The sequence below is a fragment of the Lemur catta genome, chromosome 2 (genome assembly GCF_020740605.2).
Source record: "Lemur catta isolate mLemCat1 chromosome 2, mLemCat1.pri, whole genome shotgun sequence".
Taxonomy (NCBI): domain Eukaryota; kingdom Metazoa; phylum Chordata; class Mammalia; order Primates; family Lemuridae; genus Lemur; species Lemur catta.
Genome location: NC_059129.1, coordinates 98,427,218 through 98,449,599, shown reverse-complemented (window position 1 = coordinate 98,449,599; position 22,382 = coordinate 98,427,218). Strand labels below are relative to the sequence as shown.

Sequence of the window (22,382 nt, the reverse complement as noted above, 5' to 3'; positions counted from 1 at the left end):
AATTTGAACCGGGATAGCAAAGGTGATACTCTAGTACCGCAGTAATGTAGTATGAGAATTGGTGCTGGTCACTAAGCTGTTTATAACTGGGCCATGACAAGGTAAGTACATAAACTAAGACTAAGCAAATTTACATACATATCTGGTCTGCAGCAGATTAGAAATTTTTTATAAAAGCTTGAGAATTACTGCTCTAGCACACCAAGATTTGCACTGACAGTAAACCTGAAGCAATCCTGTCAAGTGACTGGGGTAATTGCCTTCAAGCAAATTTTGCTGCTACTCAAGAAAAAACGGGCCAGAAGCTGCAGGTGAAAGAGGAATATATATATATGTTTTTCTTTTTTTTTACCCAACACAGAACCCAAATTTCAGCATCCCTATAGCACCACTCCCACCACCATCTACCAATCTTGAGCTATCTTCACCTTCCTTTTAAGATGCCCAGATATATGGTTGATGTTTTCTAAATACTCACCTGATTTTAGCTCATCTGTTACACCATTTTTATATGATGAACCACCCCCTTCACAGCTTTTCTGTATGACCTGAATATTATTTATGTCTCCAGTTTTGTAAAATAAAAATATATCATTAAAATGTTTAGATGTTCAAATTTTCAACATAATGAGTAATTATGAGCTTAACAGTAAAGACTTTAATATTGATTAATATACAGTTTACTGTATAGTAAGAATTTCCCCATACATGTCCTCATGGAAGCATGTCCCATGAGATGATTCTTTAAGAAAAAAGGGAGGGGTGTCAATGTTTAACAAGTATGAAAAATACTATATACTATATCCCTATCTTGGAGATTAAAAGCAAACTTTACTATGATGAGGCATTGAGAAGTTATATCAAATGAAGAAACAGGCTGAATTTTGTATAGCCAGAAACTTCCCAAACTTTTTTTTCCTTTCAGGGAACACTTAATATACCATAAAGCTATTTATAAAACATGCTTTAGGGCATTAGCTGTTATTCAATTTCACCAAGTTAAAGGCCATTCAAATTAACTCCTTCTTATGATAATCCTGTCTATATCTAATATCACTATGTATAAATACACTATGTAATGCCTAAAGGATATTCCAAGTACATCTGGCCATTTTGCAAATATTCCCATAGCTCTTATAACCTTATCTGCAGGCTAACTTGGCTGCTCAAACTTGTCCAAGACCTAAAGACAAATTCTGTTAACCCTGTATCTAAATCTAACATGCTTGGTGTTTAAAGAACCATCCCTATAAAAAGAGCAACAAGTAACTCTCCCTTATTTTTCTAGGTCTCTTTGTATTAGTTTATGATAACGTGATAGCCTTTAAGCATGTTGGAATTGCTGTTTCTTTGTTTTTGCTGTCAGGTCAACAAGAGTTGGGAAATAAATACACTCATTTTAATTTGCAGTCATCATCTTTTGAATAGGAAGCAGCTTTATAAATTGAATTATGCAAGCATTTGAATTAGCTGGAATCACTGAGGCTATATGAATTACAAAAAATTAGCTCTCCACTCTCCAGTACAAATGAGATAACTGAAAGCTAAGAATTAAAAGTTTATAATGAAAGGGTAAAGAGATGGGAACAGAAGAACAGATATAAACTAAGCAGCAATGGACAAATGATTGAAATTTCAGGTTAGTTTTCTTTTAAGAGCAGCTTCTCCAGTAAAGAAAAATTGATTAATCAGAGAAACTGACAAGGATCACAGGAACCTGGTCAATTTCTCTTAGCAGCTAGCTCCATGTGTTAAAGACTTTGAAGCTGAAAGGCATGGATTATCAATTTCCTACAGAAGCTCTTAACACCACGAAGAGAGAGTGGGGGTGGAAGTTGAGAAAGAGAAGAGGAAAAAAAACCAAAGTGGTCAGAGAAGCAAAAACGAGTGGAATGATTTTAAAATAGCAATGCTTTAGAAAAGATGGGAAATAGTAACACAAAGAAAACAAATGTTACAGTGAATTTATAATATGGAAGGCTACGTCCTATATCCTTTGCGATACCATGTTTTTACCAGCTAAAATAAAGTGTTCTTAGAATCTGTTGTGGTATCCAACCTCAATTCTGCTTGGCATTATCTTAAGAATGGGCCAAACACCCAGGAGATAAGAGAGGAAATATATAGCATGAAACATATAGCAAAAAATGACAGCATATGGCATACATTTTAATGTACTGTAGGAATAAAATTAATAACAGTAGATTAGGGATGGGCTGTTTCTAGTGGCTGTGCTTATAAAATGAGTAGGATGGCCAACAATTTAAGGACACACGATATGAAAAGGTTAATTCAGTTTGTGTGCAGAGCGGGTATCCCAGTGTGTAGAGAAAATACATGAGTGACAACTAATAAATACGTGGATAAGCAGATAATGAATCAATCATTGTGGAGAAAGGAACATTTACAGAAGGTATAAAGGCTGTTTTCTTTCATATTAAATGACAGTTGTTCCTTTAACATGGGTTTTTAATTTCTATAAATCAAGACAGAACCTGAAGTACATTTGCCAGTTAAATTTAAGTCAGCATATGACCTTCTAGTCATAAAAAGGAAAATATACATTTTTGCATCTCTGAAAAAGAGATAAAGTTGAGAGAGGTTCCTCGGAACTCTCTCTGTCACACAAATTTTCAATATCAAAGGACTGTTAACACCTAGTTTTTAACATCTGTATCATTTTCCCTACCCAACATGCTTTTCCTCCTTGTTCTTCAGTTAGACAAAAACATCTTCATTTCTCAAAGAAATAAAATTCACCTCTCTCAACTATAAATCACACCGACAAGGTACTTAATATACCTTGGTTACATATAGAGATTCATCAAAATTTGTGTAAGCCTATAAATTTTAATAACATAATCATTTCAGGCATTTTCTTAACTTTAAGACAAATATATTACAGAATTTTAAACATATTTTAGAAGTGAAAGTGATCTCTAAATATATTTAGCAGAATTCAATTCTGTATTAGCTAGGAAAAAATATTAACTTGCCTATAAAACTTAAAAACTAGATGAAGATTTAAAGATGACATAAACTTTTATACGTAAGTACATCAATCCTTTCTATATTTTTCACATCAAAATAAAGAGATATTAATATAATACTGTTGTTTCTTTTTCTCTAGCCAGATGACAAAATATCCCAAAGGATTTAAATTTTAAAAAGTAATGAATGGCTCACATATTCAGACTACTGAAATTATAAGTGGATTAAAGTAAATAATACAGAATATTAGGTTTACTAGTTTAAAAAATGTACACTGCAATCAACATGATTTAGAATCTGTCACTCAAATGCAGTATATGTTTCTTTATATTTTCTTTTTCTCAACTTCCAAATTAATTTATAAACCTCTATATAGAAAGGTGATGGAAGGTGAGAGGGGGAGGAGAGTAGATAATGAGAAAATACTTGATGGGTACAATGTGCAGTAGGCACAATGATGGAAACTTAGATCTAAGTTTCCATATCTAAGTAACCCAATATGGTGGAAAGGCTGAGGGGCATGTCCTCCAGATTGGGATTCAGCACACCTAAAAGGAATGGATATTGGTGAAGTTCTGCCTAAGGAAATGGAATAAAAGCAGAGAAAAGGTAACAATCACAAACGTAAAAGAATAATGATTCTGTTAAAAATAAAATGGAAATAACTGTTCCCTTCAGACTGAATAGGCAAACTTAAGTCTCATTCCCACTCTTGGATTTATAACAGTTGCCAGGAGAATGCCATGTGCTTAGACTAATGAGGAGCTGTCCTTATGTTGGGGATGGAGTCACCTTTCCCAGGGGCATATAGGGATGAAGATGGATGGATGTATAAAAGAACTGGGGTTTTGATCAAAAGGAAACAGGTAAGAAATGGATACCGAGTATGCAACCAATAGTGTCCACTACAACAATCTTAGATCTTTTTAGCACAAGCAGGTATCTACACAGACTAGCCCCACCCTATACTTGTGGAACTGACTTGCATCCATTATGCTCTTTTCCTTTGTTATTAACTAAGATGCCAATTTCTATACTTTTCTCCATTAAATTTTATCTTGTAGGGTTAATCCCATTTATCTGGTACAGAGATTAAGATTTGGCTCTGTCATCCCTTATACCAGATATCTCTCTCTGCATTGTATCAATTGTAGCATATTTACATTTTCTTAAAATTAAAAAAAAAGGAGGACAGTCAGGATACTTTATTCTTCTTTCAGGTACTGGACTAGATACTTAAAATACATAAACTCTGATCCTCACCACCCTATAAAATTAATATTACTATCTGATTTCTATAGATAGGAAATCTGAGGTAAGGTAACTTGGCTAAACTTGAGCAGCCAATAAGTACTGGAGCTGGGATTCAAACATGGGTCTATCCAACTCCAAGGTCTCTACTATTTACATTTAGGATCATCTCATCTCCCCAGTGATACTGACACTTAAAAACATTTATCGAACATCCAGTTCAATATTGTCTGGACTTAAAAACTGAGAATTAGACAGATCCTTCCCCTCCAACAAACTGTAGATACTTTAGACATAGCAGTAAACTGTACTAATAAATAGAATACAGATGCCACCATCTTTTCTGCTAAAAAAAAAAAAATTAAAAAAGCATAAAGTGAAAGTGTCTTGGGTCCCCAAAGAGAATTTACTTTATAAATCAATGTATAATGAACATCTAAGAGTGATATTAAAAGGGAAATGAATATAAGTTAAACACTAGTTTTTTTAAAACAAGAAGAGCTCACATATGCTATCTTGAACAACATGAATCCAGCTAATTTCCTATAATCCATATTTTTTATCCCATGGAAGATAGAAGAAAATGTTCCTAATGTATTATACTTTTTTCATTGTTCGAGAAATGTTTTGGAGAAGTAATTATAAGAAAAGCATACACCTATGTATTGTAAGAATACAAAATCTGGTAAAATAATTTCCACTTAGAGTTTACAATTTAGTAGGAGAAACAAGGAAACAAAATATAATAGCAGACAGTCCATGACAAGTGACCCATGATCTATAAAGAGTTTTAGAGTTTATAAGAAGGAAGCAAGCAATTCTAGCTAGAACAATAAGGAATGGTCTCAGAGAAAGGACCAGACTTTGGGTCTGGGTTCCGAAGGATGGCAATGATTTCCAAAAGTGAATGTAAGAATTTGAGGGAAAGACAGGACTGTTTGTGCAAAGGGCATGAGGCAAAGAAGTACAGGGTATGTTTACAAAATGGCTGGTCCTACCTGACAAAGCAAACAATTTAAACAAGAAATAGGAGAAAAAAAAATTTGAAAAGTAGATTCAGTCAGATCATGAACAGCTTGAATATCTGGCTAAGAAGTCTAAATTTTATTCAGAAAACAAATAGCCAATAAAGTTTTAGGGGGAGAAATTTTGAGAAATTCACAATTAGCAATGCTCAGGGTGAGGACCAATAAAGAGGATAAGCCTGCCTGCTCACAACTGGCTCCCACCTTGGCTTGAGCTTCATCCTCTGCCAGTCCTCCACAGCCCCTCCCCACTACCCATTAAGTCCTGGGCCCAAGCTACATGCTGGCTTTTCCAAGAGGCAAGTTGCCTTCTCATCTTTGCACATTCACAACATGAACTGCCTTCTTGGGCTGACAAATTCCTCGGTATTTCCAAGGTCCATCTCAAATGGTCTCTTTCTTTAAGTCTTCCCTGCTACCAAAAGTATGGGTGATTCCTACCATAAAGCCCTTATCCTAGCAGTAATCACTCTGTGGAAACTGTTGGTGACACATGCACATACATGGCTATAACCTCTTAAAGACAGGGATTGGATATTACTGATCTTTGTAATTTTAATATTTTGTAAAGCTAACACTCAATAAAGTTCCATTTTCCCTCCTCTCACAAAGCCTCTGCACACAACCTCTTCCTCTGTTATTAACAGAATGCTCTTTTCCTTGTTTTCCCTTGTTCTTCGCCTACTCATTCTACAACTCTCATCACAAATCTACTGCCCCTAAGAAGCTTTCCTCCCCCAAGACTATGACAGGTCCCTCACCCTGAAAGACTCACAGCACCATGTACTTTTTCTTCATCACACTCACAACAATTTTAACTTTACTTTCATTTGTGCAATCAGATTGTCAATCTTTTCCAAACTGTTCTTTAAGCTCCATGAGGTCAGAATCCCTCTCTGCTTTTTGCTCATAATCAAACCCCGAGCACCTAGCACAAAGTTAAGCACATTAGAAACTAAAATAGATAAATGTGGCTAGAACCCAAAGAGTTAAGTGCACTGCTCCGGAGTCATACTGCTGGTTCAATTGTGTGAAATTAGGCAATTAGCCATTCTATCATCATTTTCTTCATCAGTAAAAATGGGACAAGTACCGTCCTTTCAGAGTTGTGAAAATTTAATGGATATAAAATGCACAGGACTTGGCACAAGCAAGCATTCTATAAAAGTTAGACGATACTAATATTTTCTGTTGTCATTATTGAGAGGTTATCATCATTACTATGATACTGACTGGCTGTAGCTTAAGGGTTCTCTTGTGTTTGCACTTCTTGTGTTGACACCAAGAAGTCTTGGTAGTGGTAAGTTACACTAGTGGCTTTGGATGATCAGTTAGAAATAATTGGTGGCAAACTGGGGTCTGTGCCTAAGAACTGGTAGTAGTGGGAATTTAGTGTTAGCGAGCAGTTAAAACAAAATAAATATAAACGTTAACCTGGACAGGGTTTTGAACCAATTGGGAGGAAGAAAAATTACAATCTAATGTATTTTAAAAATTATTCTAGTAAAAGATTGTTTACATACTCTTACAATTTTTATATTACCTTAAATCTACTTAGCTATTATATTTTTGTATTTGCCCTTCAAACAGATAATATTCAAACCTTTCAAAGTGTCCTTGGTTTATTCCATAAAACTTATAAGTATTATGCAATATTCATTTTTATTATCTTTCAGATATAGATTATGAACTCTAAAATCCTATTTAGGCTAATTATGAGATTCTATGATGATACTACTTAAGTTTTTCAAATGAGGGTCAGCAAGTATAAGAGATTTAACCAAATGTATGTAGAGCTAAGTAAAAAGATTACCCTTTAAAACGAAGAAATGCTAGCAGAAATATCTATAGCACAATGGAAGAAACTTGGACCCTTCAGTAATCTTACATTATGGTTTACAGTGTTTATTCCATTGAATCTGCATTTCCTTACTCTTCTTGGAAAAAAAAAAAAACCAATTTCATGAACAGTCTCTCTAAGGAAGTAAACAACTAAAGCATTTCTAGATCTACCAATATCAATTTATTTTCACTGTTAGCCTATTTTATGAGTCAATCTGTGGTTTCAAAAGCCTTCTTCTAAATAAAAATACGCTAGACACACAAACATTATCTTTAGATGACAAATGATATAGAGTAAAACATTTCATACATAATTTCTTTGGAAATTTAAGTAAATTATCAATAAGTGTGTATAAATTTTAAAATTACCTAACCATTCAATGTTCTCATTAAGAATTCATTCTCCTCTTCAATGTTAGGAAAATCATTGGCAATAGCCTTTAGAAAAGGTATAAAAAATTAAACCTAAGTAAAGAGAGAAAAGTGAAGAACTGGATTTGACTTTGCTATTACCTAAACAGACAAAGTAGATTTCTTTTTTCATAATGAAAGCAATACCCAGCTGTATCAGAAATAAATTCTAAACTAATTTAGAATAAATTTAAAACTCTTATTATCTGTTATTAACCTCTTCTCAACTATACTCCTCTCTGCTAAAGACAGACACTTTCTGCTGAGTGATTGCTTTTTCCTGGTATCTCTAAAGCCAGGGCCTCAGGCTTCCTTCCCGAAGGGGAGGTAAGGGGAGGAGGAAAAAGGGGGAGAAAAAGGGGGAGAAAAAAGGGGGAGAAGGATACTAAACAGAGAGACCACTTAGGGCTATAACAATTCCTAGTGGTAGATCAAATTATAACGATAAGGCAGGGAATAATTTGGGGACAGCATAATGCATTAATAATTTGGGTAATTTCATTTTTCAATTTACAGCTAAAAATTGAAAAATATAAATCAAAATAATGAATTCTATTTTATTAAAATCTCACTCTGAAAACATCATTCCATGTTGTATGAAATTTTTGAATATGCATTGAACACTAAATCACATAGGAAATTCTGAATTACCTTTAGAAATATTAATGGTTTAACAGTGACCGGATACTTTTAAAACTAAAGGCAGGGAAGAAAAGTGGTCATCACCTAACAAGACAATTTCTCAAGCACCATTTGTTAAGATTTTTTAATATCAGAGTATCTTTAAAAAATAAATACCCAACCCTAAAGAATACATATTAAAAGAAATGTCCATATTTATTTGGCCATTCATGTATTTCAACTATTTGAAAAATTATTTCCTATTTATTATTAGGTTCATTTTTGGAGAAAGAAAATCCAGAAACCAAATCAATCATCAACCTTATATTTACAATAACCCACATGAAAACAAGCAGCAATAAATACATCAAATGGTGTCATCCTCCCCCTGCCCCTAGTGAGTCTGGTACTTTTAACAAAACATGAAAACACTTAAAACTAAATACATACATTTTACAAACTACTTTTCTCCACAGAACTTAAAGAAAAAATCTGCAGGAAGAGAAAAGAATTATAAAGATTTATAAAGAAAAGAATTATAAAGATTATAAAAATCCTCAACTTTTCACCTTTTAATATCAAATTTTCTTACTAATTAATACCAAATTTTGTTAGGTTATTTAAAAAAAAAAAAAAACTCGTATCACACACACACACAAAGAAAAACCCAGAAAGCAATTTTTTAAAAGTATGCTTTTGTTTACCATTTTATTTTAAAACTCACAGTGACACTTGACTACCAAATGGATTATTTCAACAATAAATGTCAGTACTAGATTCAAATGCTTAATACTAGTTGTTAGCGTTTTATGACTACCTTGCTAATCCAAATGGAAAACCAAGGGGGATCATGGATTTGAAAGATTTAGTATCCTAAACCTTCCCCGAAAGCAAAATTTAGTGACAACTTAAATGTTAATCAAAATATTAATAAAAATTTAAGTTTAATTAAGTAAACAACAGTTGAAAGTTTTAATTGGAAAGGACATAAAAAATAAATCACTTATTATAAATTTCAATGTCAATGAAAGCATGGACCAATACATTAATTACAAACTTCATACCAGATCCTAGTTTTCTTTGAAGTTGATAACCCACTGTTATTAACAGAAAGTTAAGTAGCCTTTCTATGTAGCTCAACAAATCTTTCATTTAACTTTTCAAGGTAAAAAAAATTTATCACAAAACATACTACTAAAAATGATTTTATTTTTCTCATATTCACCCTCATTGAGAACGAAAGGATCATGTTTAAATCTAGTTAACCAAGTTGTCTCAGATTGATAATAAAATGCTATTATCAAAACCTTTAAGATCTATAAGACTATTAAAATATAAAGAATAATTTTTTATGCAACAATAAAGAATATATTTATTGAAATAACATTTTAAATAAAAATGTATAGTAGATTTAAAAATAGTATTCTTCTTAGAAGTCTTTTAAAAGTACTTACTTGCATGGAAATATCATGTGCCAAATAATAATATATTTTAAAAATCAATGGGAGAGAGGATATTACTTTTGAAACTCCTGTCATTTCAAATATTTTATTTATGATTTGGAGACAGCCATACTGCTTACCCAAAACAGAATTTAAACATTTGAAAAGTAGTTTAAGAGCAAATTAAAATAACTTTAAAAATCAAATATTTAATGGCTCATAGTAAATTATAACATCATGACTAAATCACCAAATTAGGACTACACATTGAACATTTATCCTCATTTAACTTCATAATGAAACATTAGTCCATTGATATATATGTCTTAAGAGTTGGATACATTTTCTTCAAAACAGCTAGCTATACTACGCTTCTTAATAGGTGAGAAAGAAGAGGAGCAAGAAGAAATATTATCTAATTAATTCCTTTTTATATTTACATTAGTCCTATTAACACCTTTCTTTTTTTTTCTACCAGCAATTTTTAGTTCCTAAAGTCATCCTAACTACCATCCCTATTTTCTTTAGGCTGTGAGTTCTGATAATTAAACTACACTTTAGAAACCTCAAATGATGTTAAAAGAGAACTGACAGAAAAATAAGTACACTAAGATATTACCATGGTATAGACAAAAAGGTCAGTATTGCTCTTTAAATCTATTTAATAATAAACTTTTTTCAGCTTCCTAACAAAAACAAATCAGCATGGATTTAAAATAAGGTATAGATAGCAAATTCAAAACAGATATTTTAAAGCACAAAACAATTTAGATAAGAGGCACATTTCAATAAATATTTCCTATAAGCATAAAACTTTGACATCTTATTCATTCTTAGATGCACTTCAATCCTATCTGTGACTAACTAGAGGGAAGTCACATGACTTCAGCAATGAAAGAGAAAGAAAAGTTTTCTTTCCTTTTCTTTCTACAGGAAGAAACAAAAGCTTGGTATTAGCTATCCAAAGCCAATGGGTGGGGCCTGCAGGCCAAAAAACTGTAATGGATTGAGGTTATTAATAGGGGGACATTTTAACCTTCTGAAAGCATCAAAAATGTGAAGACTGCAATCAGCACTTATATAAAATAACAAGCATTTAATGTAAGAAAGGTTTTACAGCTAGAAAATTCTACAGGGACATAATTCAGTTTATAAACAATGTTGCTGCTTTTGTTGGGGTAAAATCACCAAACTGTGATTCGCTGCACAGATACACACACCATCCCCCACTGGCACACACATACTCCACAAGCCTCTTGAATAAATAGGAGTATCCAATGTCCAGGGTGATGGGTGGTCCTGAGGTCCTGAACCAGAGCTGTATACTTTTAAGGGATGCTAAGATAAGAACAAAGTGTTTTGTGTTTGTTTAAACCTGGGTCTAGATACATTACTAGTACAGCTCATAAATTTGTGTTATTATTGATTCAGGGAAATTTTAAGTATCAGCATAAATGCCAGAAATTAAGCACATCAAAATAAAATACTTTTGGGATTTTTATAGATCTGATTCAAATTAACTAATTCAATTTACTTAAAAGTACTCACTACATTTCAAAAGTGTAAAATCTCAACCTAAGAGAGAACACCATATCACATTTTAACTACTCACAGGATACTTTTAAAATACCATATAAAATACATGTATTTAAATAAAATTATATACATCAAATAAGCTGTAATGCATGAAAAACTTCTAAAGATAATGAAATTAACCCATGTAGAGTCACAATAAAGCATCAACTATTATACCCATTTTTATACTCCAGGTTTTATGTAAGTCCAATATAAAGAGATTTTTTTTTTTCTTTTTCGGAGCAGAAAGCAGGATTTACAAGTGGCCTAAGGAAAAGATAAGCAATAAATAGTTCTGTCCCAGGCTTCTCTGGCTTGATCAAGTGGGCCTGCAACCTGAGCCAAAGGGCACAAATTCCTCACCACTCAAAATTCTTCAATGGTATGGGGGAGGAAACAGTGAAAAGGGGCAAACATGCAAATCCAACCGTCCTTAGATTGAAGATTCAACTAAAAATTTTAATTAGAGAGCCAAAAAATGAATCCAATACTGTGATTAAATTTCTAAGGTACAATGTAACCAACCCTAAGAAAAGAAGCTTTTTTTAACTAAAATTGAAAATGATTCATTCTTTTTTTTTTGATTTATGTCCTACACTGAATTACATTAGGTAATGTGTCTATAATAGTATTTAATCTATTTAAAGGAGTTCCTGAAAAGTACAATTAATTCTTGAGCACCAGTGTTTCTATGTTACAAGCAAAATCATGTATTATTAAAATCATACCCAGGAAAAAAATGTTGATGTAATTCATTCCAAACTTAACAACATGTCAATGATTTATTAAGTATTTAAAGATATATATATATATAACCTGTGTTGTCAGACTTTTGTTACAGACTGAACTAAGGATAAAGACAATTAATTTCTATGAAAAAAATGTTAAGATAAAGGAATTTAAGCATTATAGGATCTGGGAACATAATCCGATAATGGCTTAGGAAATTGCTTATAAAGCTTAAAGAAAAAAATGGTCATGAACAAATCCTGGCCAAAGTAAAAGTAATTTGAAATTTATATGGAGTCTTTATATCACATAGCACAATAAAACTAAGTAAAATTCTTAGAGTGATTACTAAATTAAACTTACGAGATTTTAAAATACAGTCCAACTTTAACAATAACCAAATAAATAAATTTAAGTGGGTTTTGATTTTAAAAAGTGGACTGCTATCACAAGCTTAAAACAGCTGGTAAAAATTAACCATATTATTAACAGCACAATAAATTAATGATTCTGAGCATTGGCAAAGATAGCTTCTCTGCATGAAATCTGAAAACCATATATTTTATGACTGAGAAATTATATTTAGCTCAAAATTTTAAAACATTTGTTTTTTATCACAGTATCTTCAAATTTTATTTGTAAAGACTATATAATTAGACTCTGTAAAAACAAGTGAATAGGACATGGGAAAAATGATCCTTTGCTTTTATGCCTTGTATGAAAAGAATGAGAATTGGAAGAACCTCATTAGAAAGTTTGCTAAAATGAAAACACAAAAAAACATATAGGGAGCTGGAGAGCAGAACCCTTAAATCTATCCAACAGCACTTTAACTTAGTAAATGATCAATAAAAATTAGTTTAATAGACAAATTATTGAACCACAATTTTTCTAAAAGCAACAATTTTCTTAAAAGTTAATACTTTTCTATAAAAATAAGCCATCCTGTTGACTTACCCCTCTAACAGTGTTTATATAAAAACCCAGTTGAGACAGAAATTCAATAAATTTCTGAGAAGAACTATGAATATCAATAAGCTTAATTATGCCCTTTAGGTAAGCAGTAAGTTTATATTGTAAGAAAAAGTATCATAAAAATAAGTGAAATTAAGATTGGAGACTAGTAAAATACCTACAAAGTAATCTCTCTTTCACAAGCACAGAAACTACTGGTACAAAGGTAATTTCTTTTCTAACTAAAGAAAAATAAACTGAGAAAAAACATGGAAATAAACGTGGACCTTATTTGATAGGACCCTGGATGGAATCAGGTCAGTTAACTAACTGTTAATATGACATGTCAATAATCAAATAGGACAACTGAGCCTCTTCTCTTCAAGGGTGACTACAAATGGGTAAAAAAAACTTTTTGAGGTGATGAAAATGTTCTATATCATGATGGTGGTGGTGGTTATACAATTTGTCAAAACTCATCTAATTATATACTTATTTGGTAAATTTTATTGTCAGTAAAGCTGACAAGGTAAAAAAATGATGTAAGTTTAATCTTTTTAAAAATTCTGACAACTATTTATATGGAGAAAGTATTAATAAAAATATAGCTCTTGAAATAGATTAAAACTAAAACCTGGGATTGCTATAGTTTTAAAATGATTTTCATACATATTATTTCAATCAACCCTTACCATAACCCTCTAAAACAGGGAGCAAAAATATTATTGGCTACATTTTAACCATGAGAACACTGAAGCTCCCAGGAAGTGAACAGCCAAAACTCAGACACCCACCCAAGTAGCAGAGCCAAACCCATTTTCAGTGTTTTTTCCCTCTCTATGCCTCACTATTTCTCTTTGTAATAATAACTATGTACAACAAACATTGAGTCCTTACTATCTGCCAAGTTTGTATGAGGCCTTAAATGTGTAATAACATGTTTTTAGGAATGTTTTTGGTATCGTAACTCGGATTCAAACCATGTAATTTGATCCTCATAGTGGCCCTAAACAAAGGAGATACTATTTTTGTCTTCCCATTTATAGGACACTGAGACACTGACAAAGTAACTTACTTCCCCCACAGATATCTAATAAACTGAGATTTGAATACTGGTTTATTTGACCAGAGTCTATACCATTCTATACTATTTCATAAAGATTAAATAATTATTAATAGAGCAATCGTATTAAATTATCACAGCAAGCCTGTTTAAAACAGTATTTTTTCCTTAACTTGTAATGGAGAATACGCAATCTCGATACATAACACCTAAGTACACAGGTAAAATTTCATGATACAATAAATCATTACAACAAAAATATATGCATAAAAAAGTTACCTCCAAGCCTCAGTTTACATCCTGATATTTTATACAATATTCTTTACCATAAAACTATAATAAAAAGACTTAGAGTTAAATGTAATAGAAATTAAGCTATCAACATTATATAACAAATTTGCCCAATTTTAAAGGCAGCACATAAAAGAAGAGATCAATTTAATTTTCTACCATGAGTACATGCCATTGAAAATAACCATAATTTTATTTTGGCAAAGACCAGTTTACATTTTAGTTTATCTACTCAAAAGATACTTAACAGGCAGTTTATATAACATTATCTCTACTCTTCACAACAACTTAGGTATTACAGCAAATTACAGAAAGAAATGTAAGACTAAATCTATCAATTATCTGTAAATCTTATTTTAGAAGACATTTCCAAGTTGTCAAACATTTAGATATTGAGGAGGGGGAAGCAATCATCAGACTATCTTCAAATTTGTTAAAAAGATGAGATGAATCCTGATGTATCAAAATGCAACAAAACTTCCATTACTCGTTTGACAGAATACTAATTAAAAGACCATTTCCACATGTACCTCACTGACCTGCAATGTATTTTCTTGAAGATATTACTGTTGCCAACTTTCATATTAGAAGATGCTATAACCAGGTTATTTTAGGGAGGAATATATCATTTATTAATAAGTTTTTGATGGACTGTATATGGTACAATGCCATAATCTATAGTAACTATATATTGAACAAACTGAACTCTCTGTTACTTAAAATTCAGGAGAAAATATCTCCAGGTATAAACTATTGATCGTCGTTAATAATAATAAAATATTTATTTCATATTTAGTTCTAAATCATATCTATAGGATATCACATTTAAGATAGCTTTCCAGTTTGATTGATCAGAAATATCCTCACTTTGTTTAGGTTATACTTGGTTTAGAAACAAAGATACAGGACGTCATATTTTTAACTAGCAACTTTTAAGGTAATCACAATACCAAAAGAACTACTGAGTTAAGATATACAAAACTATCTGCAATATTTATGTAATCTCTGAACAGGAAGAATTAAACCAAATTTAAATAAGGTTTCAGTGCTGCCTGAAAGCAACAAAAATTACAATGAAACTCTCACTTTTTAACCTACCATGTTGAGTGCAGGTAACAAATTTTTAATTTCTCATGAAATCCAAGAAGTCTGAGATAAGCTAAAGATAGGTTAAAATGTTACACTGAATGCCTGTGGTTTGCCACTCACATATTTACTTAAAAAACAATTCTTTGATTTATCACCTTCATATGTTGTGAACGGGTATTTAAAAAAAAAAAGAAGAAGAAGAATCAAGAACAAGCAAGAATGTGCCACACTAAGAGCTAACCCTAATGTAAATTATGGACTTTGGGTGATTATGACTTGTCCATGCAGGTTGATCAATTGCAATACCAATTGAACCATGTAGGTTCATCAAATGTGCCACTCTGGTGGAGGATGTTGATAATGGAGGAGGCTATCCATTTGTGGGTTCAGGGGTATATGTGATATCTCTGTACCTTCCTCTTAATTTTGCTGTGAACCTAAAATGACTCTTACAAAAGTAAGAAAAAAGTATTTAAGAAGTATAGCAATAATCTTTAAAATAAGACGGAGGACTATGACTTGAATATGTACCTAATTCACATTTCAAGTTTAAATTCAACGAGAATTAACAATATCTTTTCAGAAGTTAAATACACACACACAAAAAAGAGTCTGAAAAATGTACCACCATTTGAAAATCAAAGGGAAAGTATCCAATGTCTTTAGAGCTATTGTAAAGTCTTACAAAATTGTGATACAAATGCCTTTAAATGTGATTGTATGACTAAACAGCTTTAAAGCACTTCATGTGGGATTCTTCCAAATTGGCCAACTGGGCAAAACATCTTAAAAATTTGGTAGGTCAGATATCATTTTTAAAATATTAAAGTACATAACTCATTACACAAATGAGCTATAACAGTTTAAGATCACATTTTTAAGTTTCTAAGATGTCTTTCTGTCTAGATTTTTTTTAATTGGCATTTTAAATAGCCCCAAGAATAATAATTGCATATATTCTGAATGTAAAAAATGTTTTCATGCTAAATTATGACAAAAGCAAACTGGCTAATTAATTAGCAATAAAACATTATGAAAACCTCTTAAACATGAACATACTGGAATAAATTTGTTTTCACTAATTATATAATTAATTTTGAACATACACAGATAGGAACTCTATACTGACCAATTGATTAAACTGCATAATACTTAAAATTTTTATACATTTAAATATTAATCATCTCCAAATGTTTTCCTATCCCATACTGTTAATAATGCTTTAAATTTATCTGTTATAATAATAATTCTTATTTCTTCCATTTCCATTACTCCTTGAAATGTTTTTGAAGCAAAGGAACATAAAATATACAAAATTTTTATAATATGGTCACCTGTATTATCCATAAAGATCAAAATAATAATCAGTAATAAAGGGCATAAGAAAAACACCAATACTTGAGAGGTAAATGAGGTTGTCAAAACAAAATTATTAATAAATATTCAAGCCTACTGATTAATGCCAGCTCAACTGCAGTCATTTTAAAATTACTTTCTCTTTGAAAAAAAATTGTGAAATAAATGAAATACATTTATGTTAAAAATTCTTTGTAATATATTTTACAGTGAATAATTCTAAATATATATAAAACCAGTTATGTAAAGAAAGTATTGAAAGTATTATGCAAATAAGCTGAGAAGAGGGCAATAGGAGAATGGATTCTATACCTCTCAGAACAAAATAAAATTCAAATGATCATTTTATCTTATTAGGTGAGATAATGACTTTGGAAACAAATACCAAAAACTATGTAAAGAAAAACTTACATGATAACAAACATCAACAGGTAGTTATTCAGTAACATTGCCCTTTTCCACAAAGATCTAATAATTAATTACCATGTAATTCCTCTAAGTCCCATCGAGTATTTAAGTCTTATTAAAAACTTATAATATTTCAAAATACTTCCAGTGACCTTTTCCAGGCAATTTAAACATGTTATCCTACAATCTGTGGATGCAAATGTTTTAAACTTATTAATAATAAGGAACTGATAGGAGTACTACTTATTAGCACCTACAAAATAATTGTACTCTCATTGTTGAAATCACCTCAGTGAGAACCTAGACTTACAAATCTATATTAATCATGTATATTCTTACTTGGCTTGAGACAAATCTTTGTGTTTTGCATTGGATACTTAAGCAAGAAATTCCCAAAGTTCTGTTACATATTTTAAGGAACACTTCAAAAACAATGAAATGTGACAAAACTCACAGATATAATACTTATATATTTTTGTTAATTTTTTAAAAATAAAATATTTACCACTGAACTCAATGTTTCACAACCAACGTGGGTCAGAATGCATATATTCATTTTCATACTATAGAAATATGATTATTTAGCTCACAAGTTAACATTAGAAAATCTAATGAAGACTGTCATTTTAAACCACCAATGGTCACACACCATCCTCAAAAAGAAGAATCTCACTACATTTATCAATATGTCTAAAGATACTAAAAGAACCGCACCCAGGCCGGTGTTTCTTTTTGAGGAGTTGGTGACAAGAAAGTTTGTTTGTATTATTGCCAACAAATTTTAAATAGAACTACATAACTATAAATGTACAGCTCTATGTAGAAACACACACATATATATGCTCTATTTCACAGCAACTGAATTATTCTGATATGCAGTTCTTTGCAGTCAATATTTTTAAGACAAAAAAATCCCAGGTACCTTGGCATGAATATTTAAATATTATTTTAAAGAAACTAAAATCATTTATCTCCCCAAATGTATACTATTAAAAACATGTTCAGAACACTTTTAAAAAATCCAATGGTACTTCTGAAAACTTCAAAAAGCAAACAAACAAAAACCATGTCATATATTTAAAAAATTTGACTAGATACTGGTCCAGCTGAACATATAAAAGTCCTAATTATCTATGATGCATATCCTTTCATAAGTATATAGATATAACAGAAAAATCTATCTTAAAATTATAAATAAAAGCCAGTATATTTTTTAAAATGCTCATACAATTAAAAATGGCATCTAAAATAACAAAAATTTTATAAAATGGTCCTGAATTGCAGCCTGATTCTATAAGGGATGCTCACATAATACCCATATATATCATTTACAATCATCTAATTGTTACTTGTAGTTGCTCAGCTAAAATCAGGATTCCTGCCTTCTTCAAAACAATTATTTATATAATTTATGTAAGTCTCAATATTAGATAGAAATCCTTTTAACTAGACATCATTTAATACTGTCCTTTTGTACATACGTGATATATAACAGAAGACTAATGCAAATCAAATATTAAAAATCAATGTTTATAATCTAGAAATGCTAGCTATGTGTAAAAAAACTTTAGCAGTAACATATTTCTTAATTCAGTGGATAGAATGTTTATCAACATATAACCATTAAATAGCTTAAATTTAGATGTCTCATGGTTCTAAACATTAACATTGTTTAATAAAATATTTAATATTTTAATATTTTAAAAGGTAAACATAGAAAACCAATTTATAACAAGGTGTGTTCAAACAAAGAAAAAAAGGTTATTTTTTTCATTCATCTATAAAACAAATTTATGAGATCGTAAAGAACAATTTAACAACCAACAGAAGGTTCAAAGGGGGAAGCAAGAGCCAGAGAGAAAATGGATTTGTCAATGATTTTTAGTCATGCAATCTTAGAGGGGGGACAAGAAAATGTAGCTTCACTATGCAACATAAAAAAAATAGGGAGCATAAAATTCAGTAGCTTGTATGTGGATTCCTATTTATGTATTTAAACCTGTTTGGATTCACAGATTATGCTGATCCTTCCACATGTAAACAGTCAATAATGATAGCCAGGCCTTTAGGAAAGGAAAACACAAGCCACACAGCAAGGTCAAGAAGCTACCAAGCACCACAGGACAACAGATCAAAACAGAATGGTTTCATATGTTTCTATTGTTTATATACTTAATTTGAAGATTATATTCCTTAGGGAGGGAGAGGGGGGTATAAATATTACTAGAAACATGCAACATAGTATCAACAAAATATATGCTTTTCAAGCAAATACTCTATTTTCAGGAATATATCTGTGTCCGTCAATCAGTAGTATTAACCACCATTCACTCAATTCTTTTTAACTTAGTTGTCAAGTCAAAATAAACCTCTTTAATCCTAAACTTCTTTATTTCTAACTATGAATTTGAGAATTTATATTTAACTTCTTTTGATGAAACAACCAGGCTTGCAAGAAAGATAAATGTCTTTTTACCATAAAGAGATTAATAGAGAGCAGTAAAAGGGGAAGAGGTATTAATTTATTATTTCCTGGGTAAAATTTTGAAAATGGGAAGCAGTGACATTCTGTTTGGTATTTAAGAATCTTAAAACATTACAACATAATATAAGCAAAGGTAGAAATTTACCCCAAGTAGCAGACTAGCACATTTTAAACACACAAGCTAGAGCCGCCTCTGGCCACATGTTTTTCGGAGTTCAGTCTCTTAAAGAGACAGTATCCTGGGATCAATGCCTACACGGAGCACACTTTTAAAATGTTTGATTACTAAGCATCGTCTTGCATTTCTTCATTCACATCCACACTAGGTCAACAGTGTTCTATTTTATTTTACTGTGAACTCAAATTATTTTTACCAGAATCTGGAAATAACTAAGGGGCGGGCAGTGATGAAATAATAGAGGGGCTACTGTGAATAGAGGTGTCTAAAATACAGGAACCTATACATGTCTTATAATAGCAGATTGTTTTGCTTTGTTTTTTTAACCTTAAAACGATCATTATTTCTTCATTCATTCTTCCACCCATTCACCAGGCATAGGTGACACAATATATTTTAACCTACAACACCGGAAGCTGCACGAACGCAATTTCGCTGTCGAATGAAGAAGGGAAAATTCTAATAAAGAAAACCCGAATCCAAATAGTGAAATTTCAAAGATTTAATTTTGTTTAGAAGGATTCCCACACATATACCATAAAAACTGGGTTACCTCGTGATTTTTAAGACTGTCTTTCAATATACCTAAGGGCACATTATTGACATTACTACTGATCAGCTCCTCCACGTGGAAAAAGATGAAGAGGGAAAAAAAGTTTTGCTTACTTGGTGTACAAATACATCGACTGGAATATCCAAGGGGCTTCCCTCTCGGTTTATCATGGAGATGAATCCAAATCCCATGCGCACATTGAACCATTTACAGTGGCCAGTTCCATGCAAAACCTGGGATTCCTCCTCTGCCGGTTCCGGCAGCTTCCCGGGCTCTTCTCCACCACCTTTGCTTGCCCCGCCTGAGACGGAACAGGACAAAAAAAAGTCAGTTAGTCTGTATTCCCATGCAGTGTTCATTGAAAGAGAAAAAAATTGCTTGGGGGGAGAGGGAGAGGCGAGAGGAAAAAAAAACATTAATAAATGTTTTGATTCCTCTTTCTACAGAAAACATTTAAAATGAAGAGTTAAAAGGAAAGCGGGGGAGGGGAAACTACACTGTCCTACCGATCACACCAACTTCCACGTTTCTGTACATACGTGTACTTTTTCATTTAACTCCGTTTTTCAGCCACATATTACAGTACAGCATGCGATACTTTACTTGCATATTGCTGATTTAACACTGATCCCATTTACAAAGAGAAATTTTCAGCAAAACTATTCTCTCCAGCAGGCACCAGGAGGAAAGAGAAATCGTGAACATGGGTAGATCTACCAGTTAATGCACATGCGGCAGCAGTGAATCCAGGGTTATTTTGCAATGCGCATTCCCCTCCCCCCATAACTTTCAATTAAAGTTGGGGTAGAATGGGGGAGGGGGCAGGTGTAGAAAAGTTTTCTTGGGCTCACTAACAGAAACTGCGCTTAATCACACACACACAATTCAAACAATAGCCCCCTGAAAGCTTTTCAAGTTGTGAATCAGTGTGGGCGGTACAAAACATTTTTGGAGATCCGTAACAATAGCTTTGCAGAAAGCCCCGTAGCGCAATGGGGGGTGGGGAGGCAATGCCCAGTTTTGGGGTAAAAGGAGAAAGGGGGGGACAAGCAGAGAAGAGTGGGAGAGGGGGAGGGGGGAGAGAAAAGAAGAAAGAAAATCACAGTAAAACAATAGAAAAGAAAATTAACCTTCGGCCATGTTGCCCCACCGGCCCTCAGCTCCAAACTCGTGAGATGAAAACTTTCCCTTTGGAACGGAGTGATCTTCTGCATCAATCTAACATCTTGATTTTGCGCGATCACAAATTTAGCTCGCATGGTCTAATGTGCTTTCCTTCTTTTGATTTTTTTCTCTTCTCCAGTTTCTGGCCCCCTGCGCACACGTGACTTTGTCAATTACATGCTTTCTTGCTACTAATTTCACCTCGGATCCTTAAGGGGCTGGCAAGAGGAAGAGATAACCAATCGCCATTTCATCTATGCTGACATCAAAATAATTTATGAATGAACACGAAAAACTCAAACATGTTATCTTAAAGACGATTTGGAATGCTTCTTTACAATAAATCAGATAAATGCTGACTCCGTGCTTCTACTTAAACACAATGGAGGGTCCTTGTGAATCGTCGATTTAGAAAAACGGCATATTCATGTATGTGCACACGCGTGCCTTACACACAGCCTGTCTAAATAATCTCACGGGGCGGGGGAGTCATTTATATAAAGCAACCGATGTTACGCTATTTTTCCCCTAAGAATTCAGCTACTCCATAGAAGTAAACCTGCTTGGGATACGAATTTCAATTTCACTTAGAGGAAAATATTTAATTTATAAAAGATCTAATTAATCCTACTCACATCACCATGAAACTTTAGATATTGATTACATCTCCAAAAAGGCAAAAGCACACAATTATCTGATTGTGCCCTGAAAATTTTTCAAGTTTAAAATAAAACCCTAACAGAAAAATCGCAAGGGGTCGACAAGGTTTATCACTTTGGAACATTTTAGAGGGAGTTGGTAAGGAATTGTACTTCACAGGTTTCTCCGCCATCTCTTTCCGGGGGAGGAGATGTGATTAATGACTTCCTAAATAACAGCCCAGTTTTCCAGCCTAACATAGAGTGAACCTCAATCAGAGGCGATTGTTCCCCTAGAGCAAGACGACGTAGGGCA

General features: G+C 32.4%; 1 protein-coding gene across 1 annotated transcript in view; it reads right to left on the bottom strand.

Annotated features, from left to right (window-relative positions):
• The window catches only part of LIN28B (lin-28 homolog B), a 105,744-nt gene extending 84,221 nt beyond the window's left edge, over positions 1-21,523 (bottom strand). The window contains exons 1-2 of the mRNA XM_045542234.1: positions 21,415-21,523; positions 20,378-20,565 (exon numbers count right to left, since the gene is read on the bottom strand). Coding sequence (XP_045398190.1) covers positions 20,378-20,565; positions 21,415-21,523 — 297 coding nt within the window. The remainder of the gene's footprint in view (positions 1-20,377; positions 20,566-21,414) is intronic.
• Between the last annotated feature and the right edge of the window lie 859 nt (positions 21,524-22,382).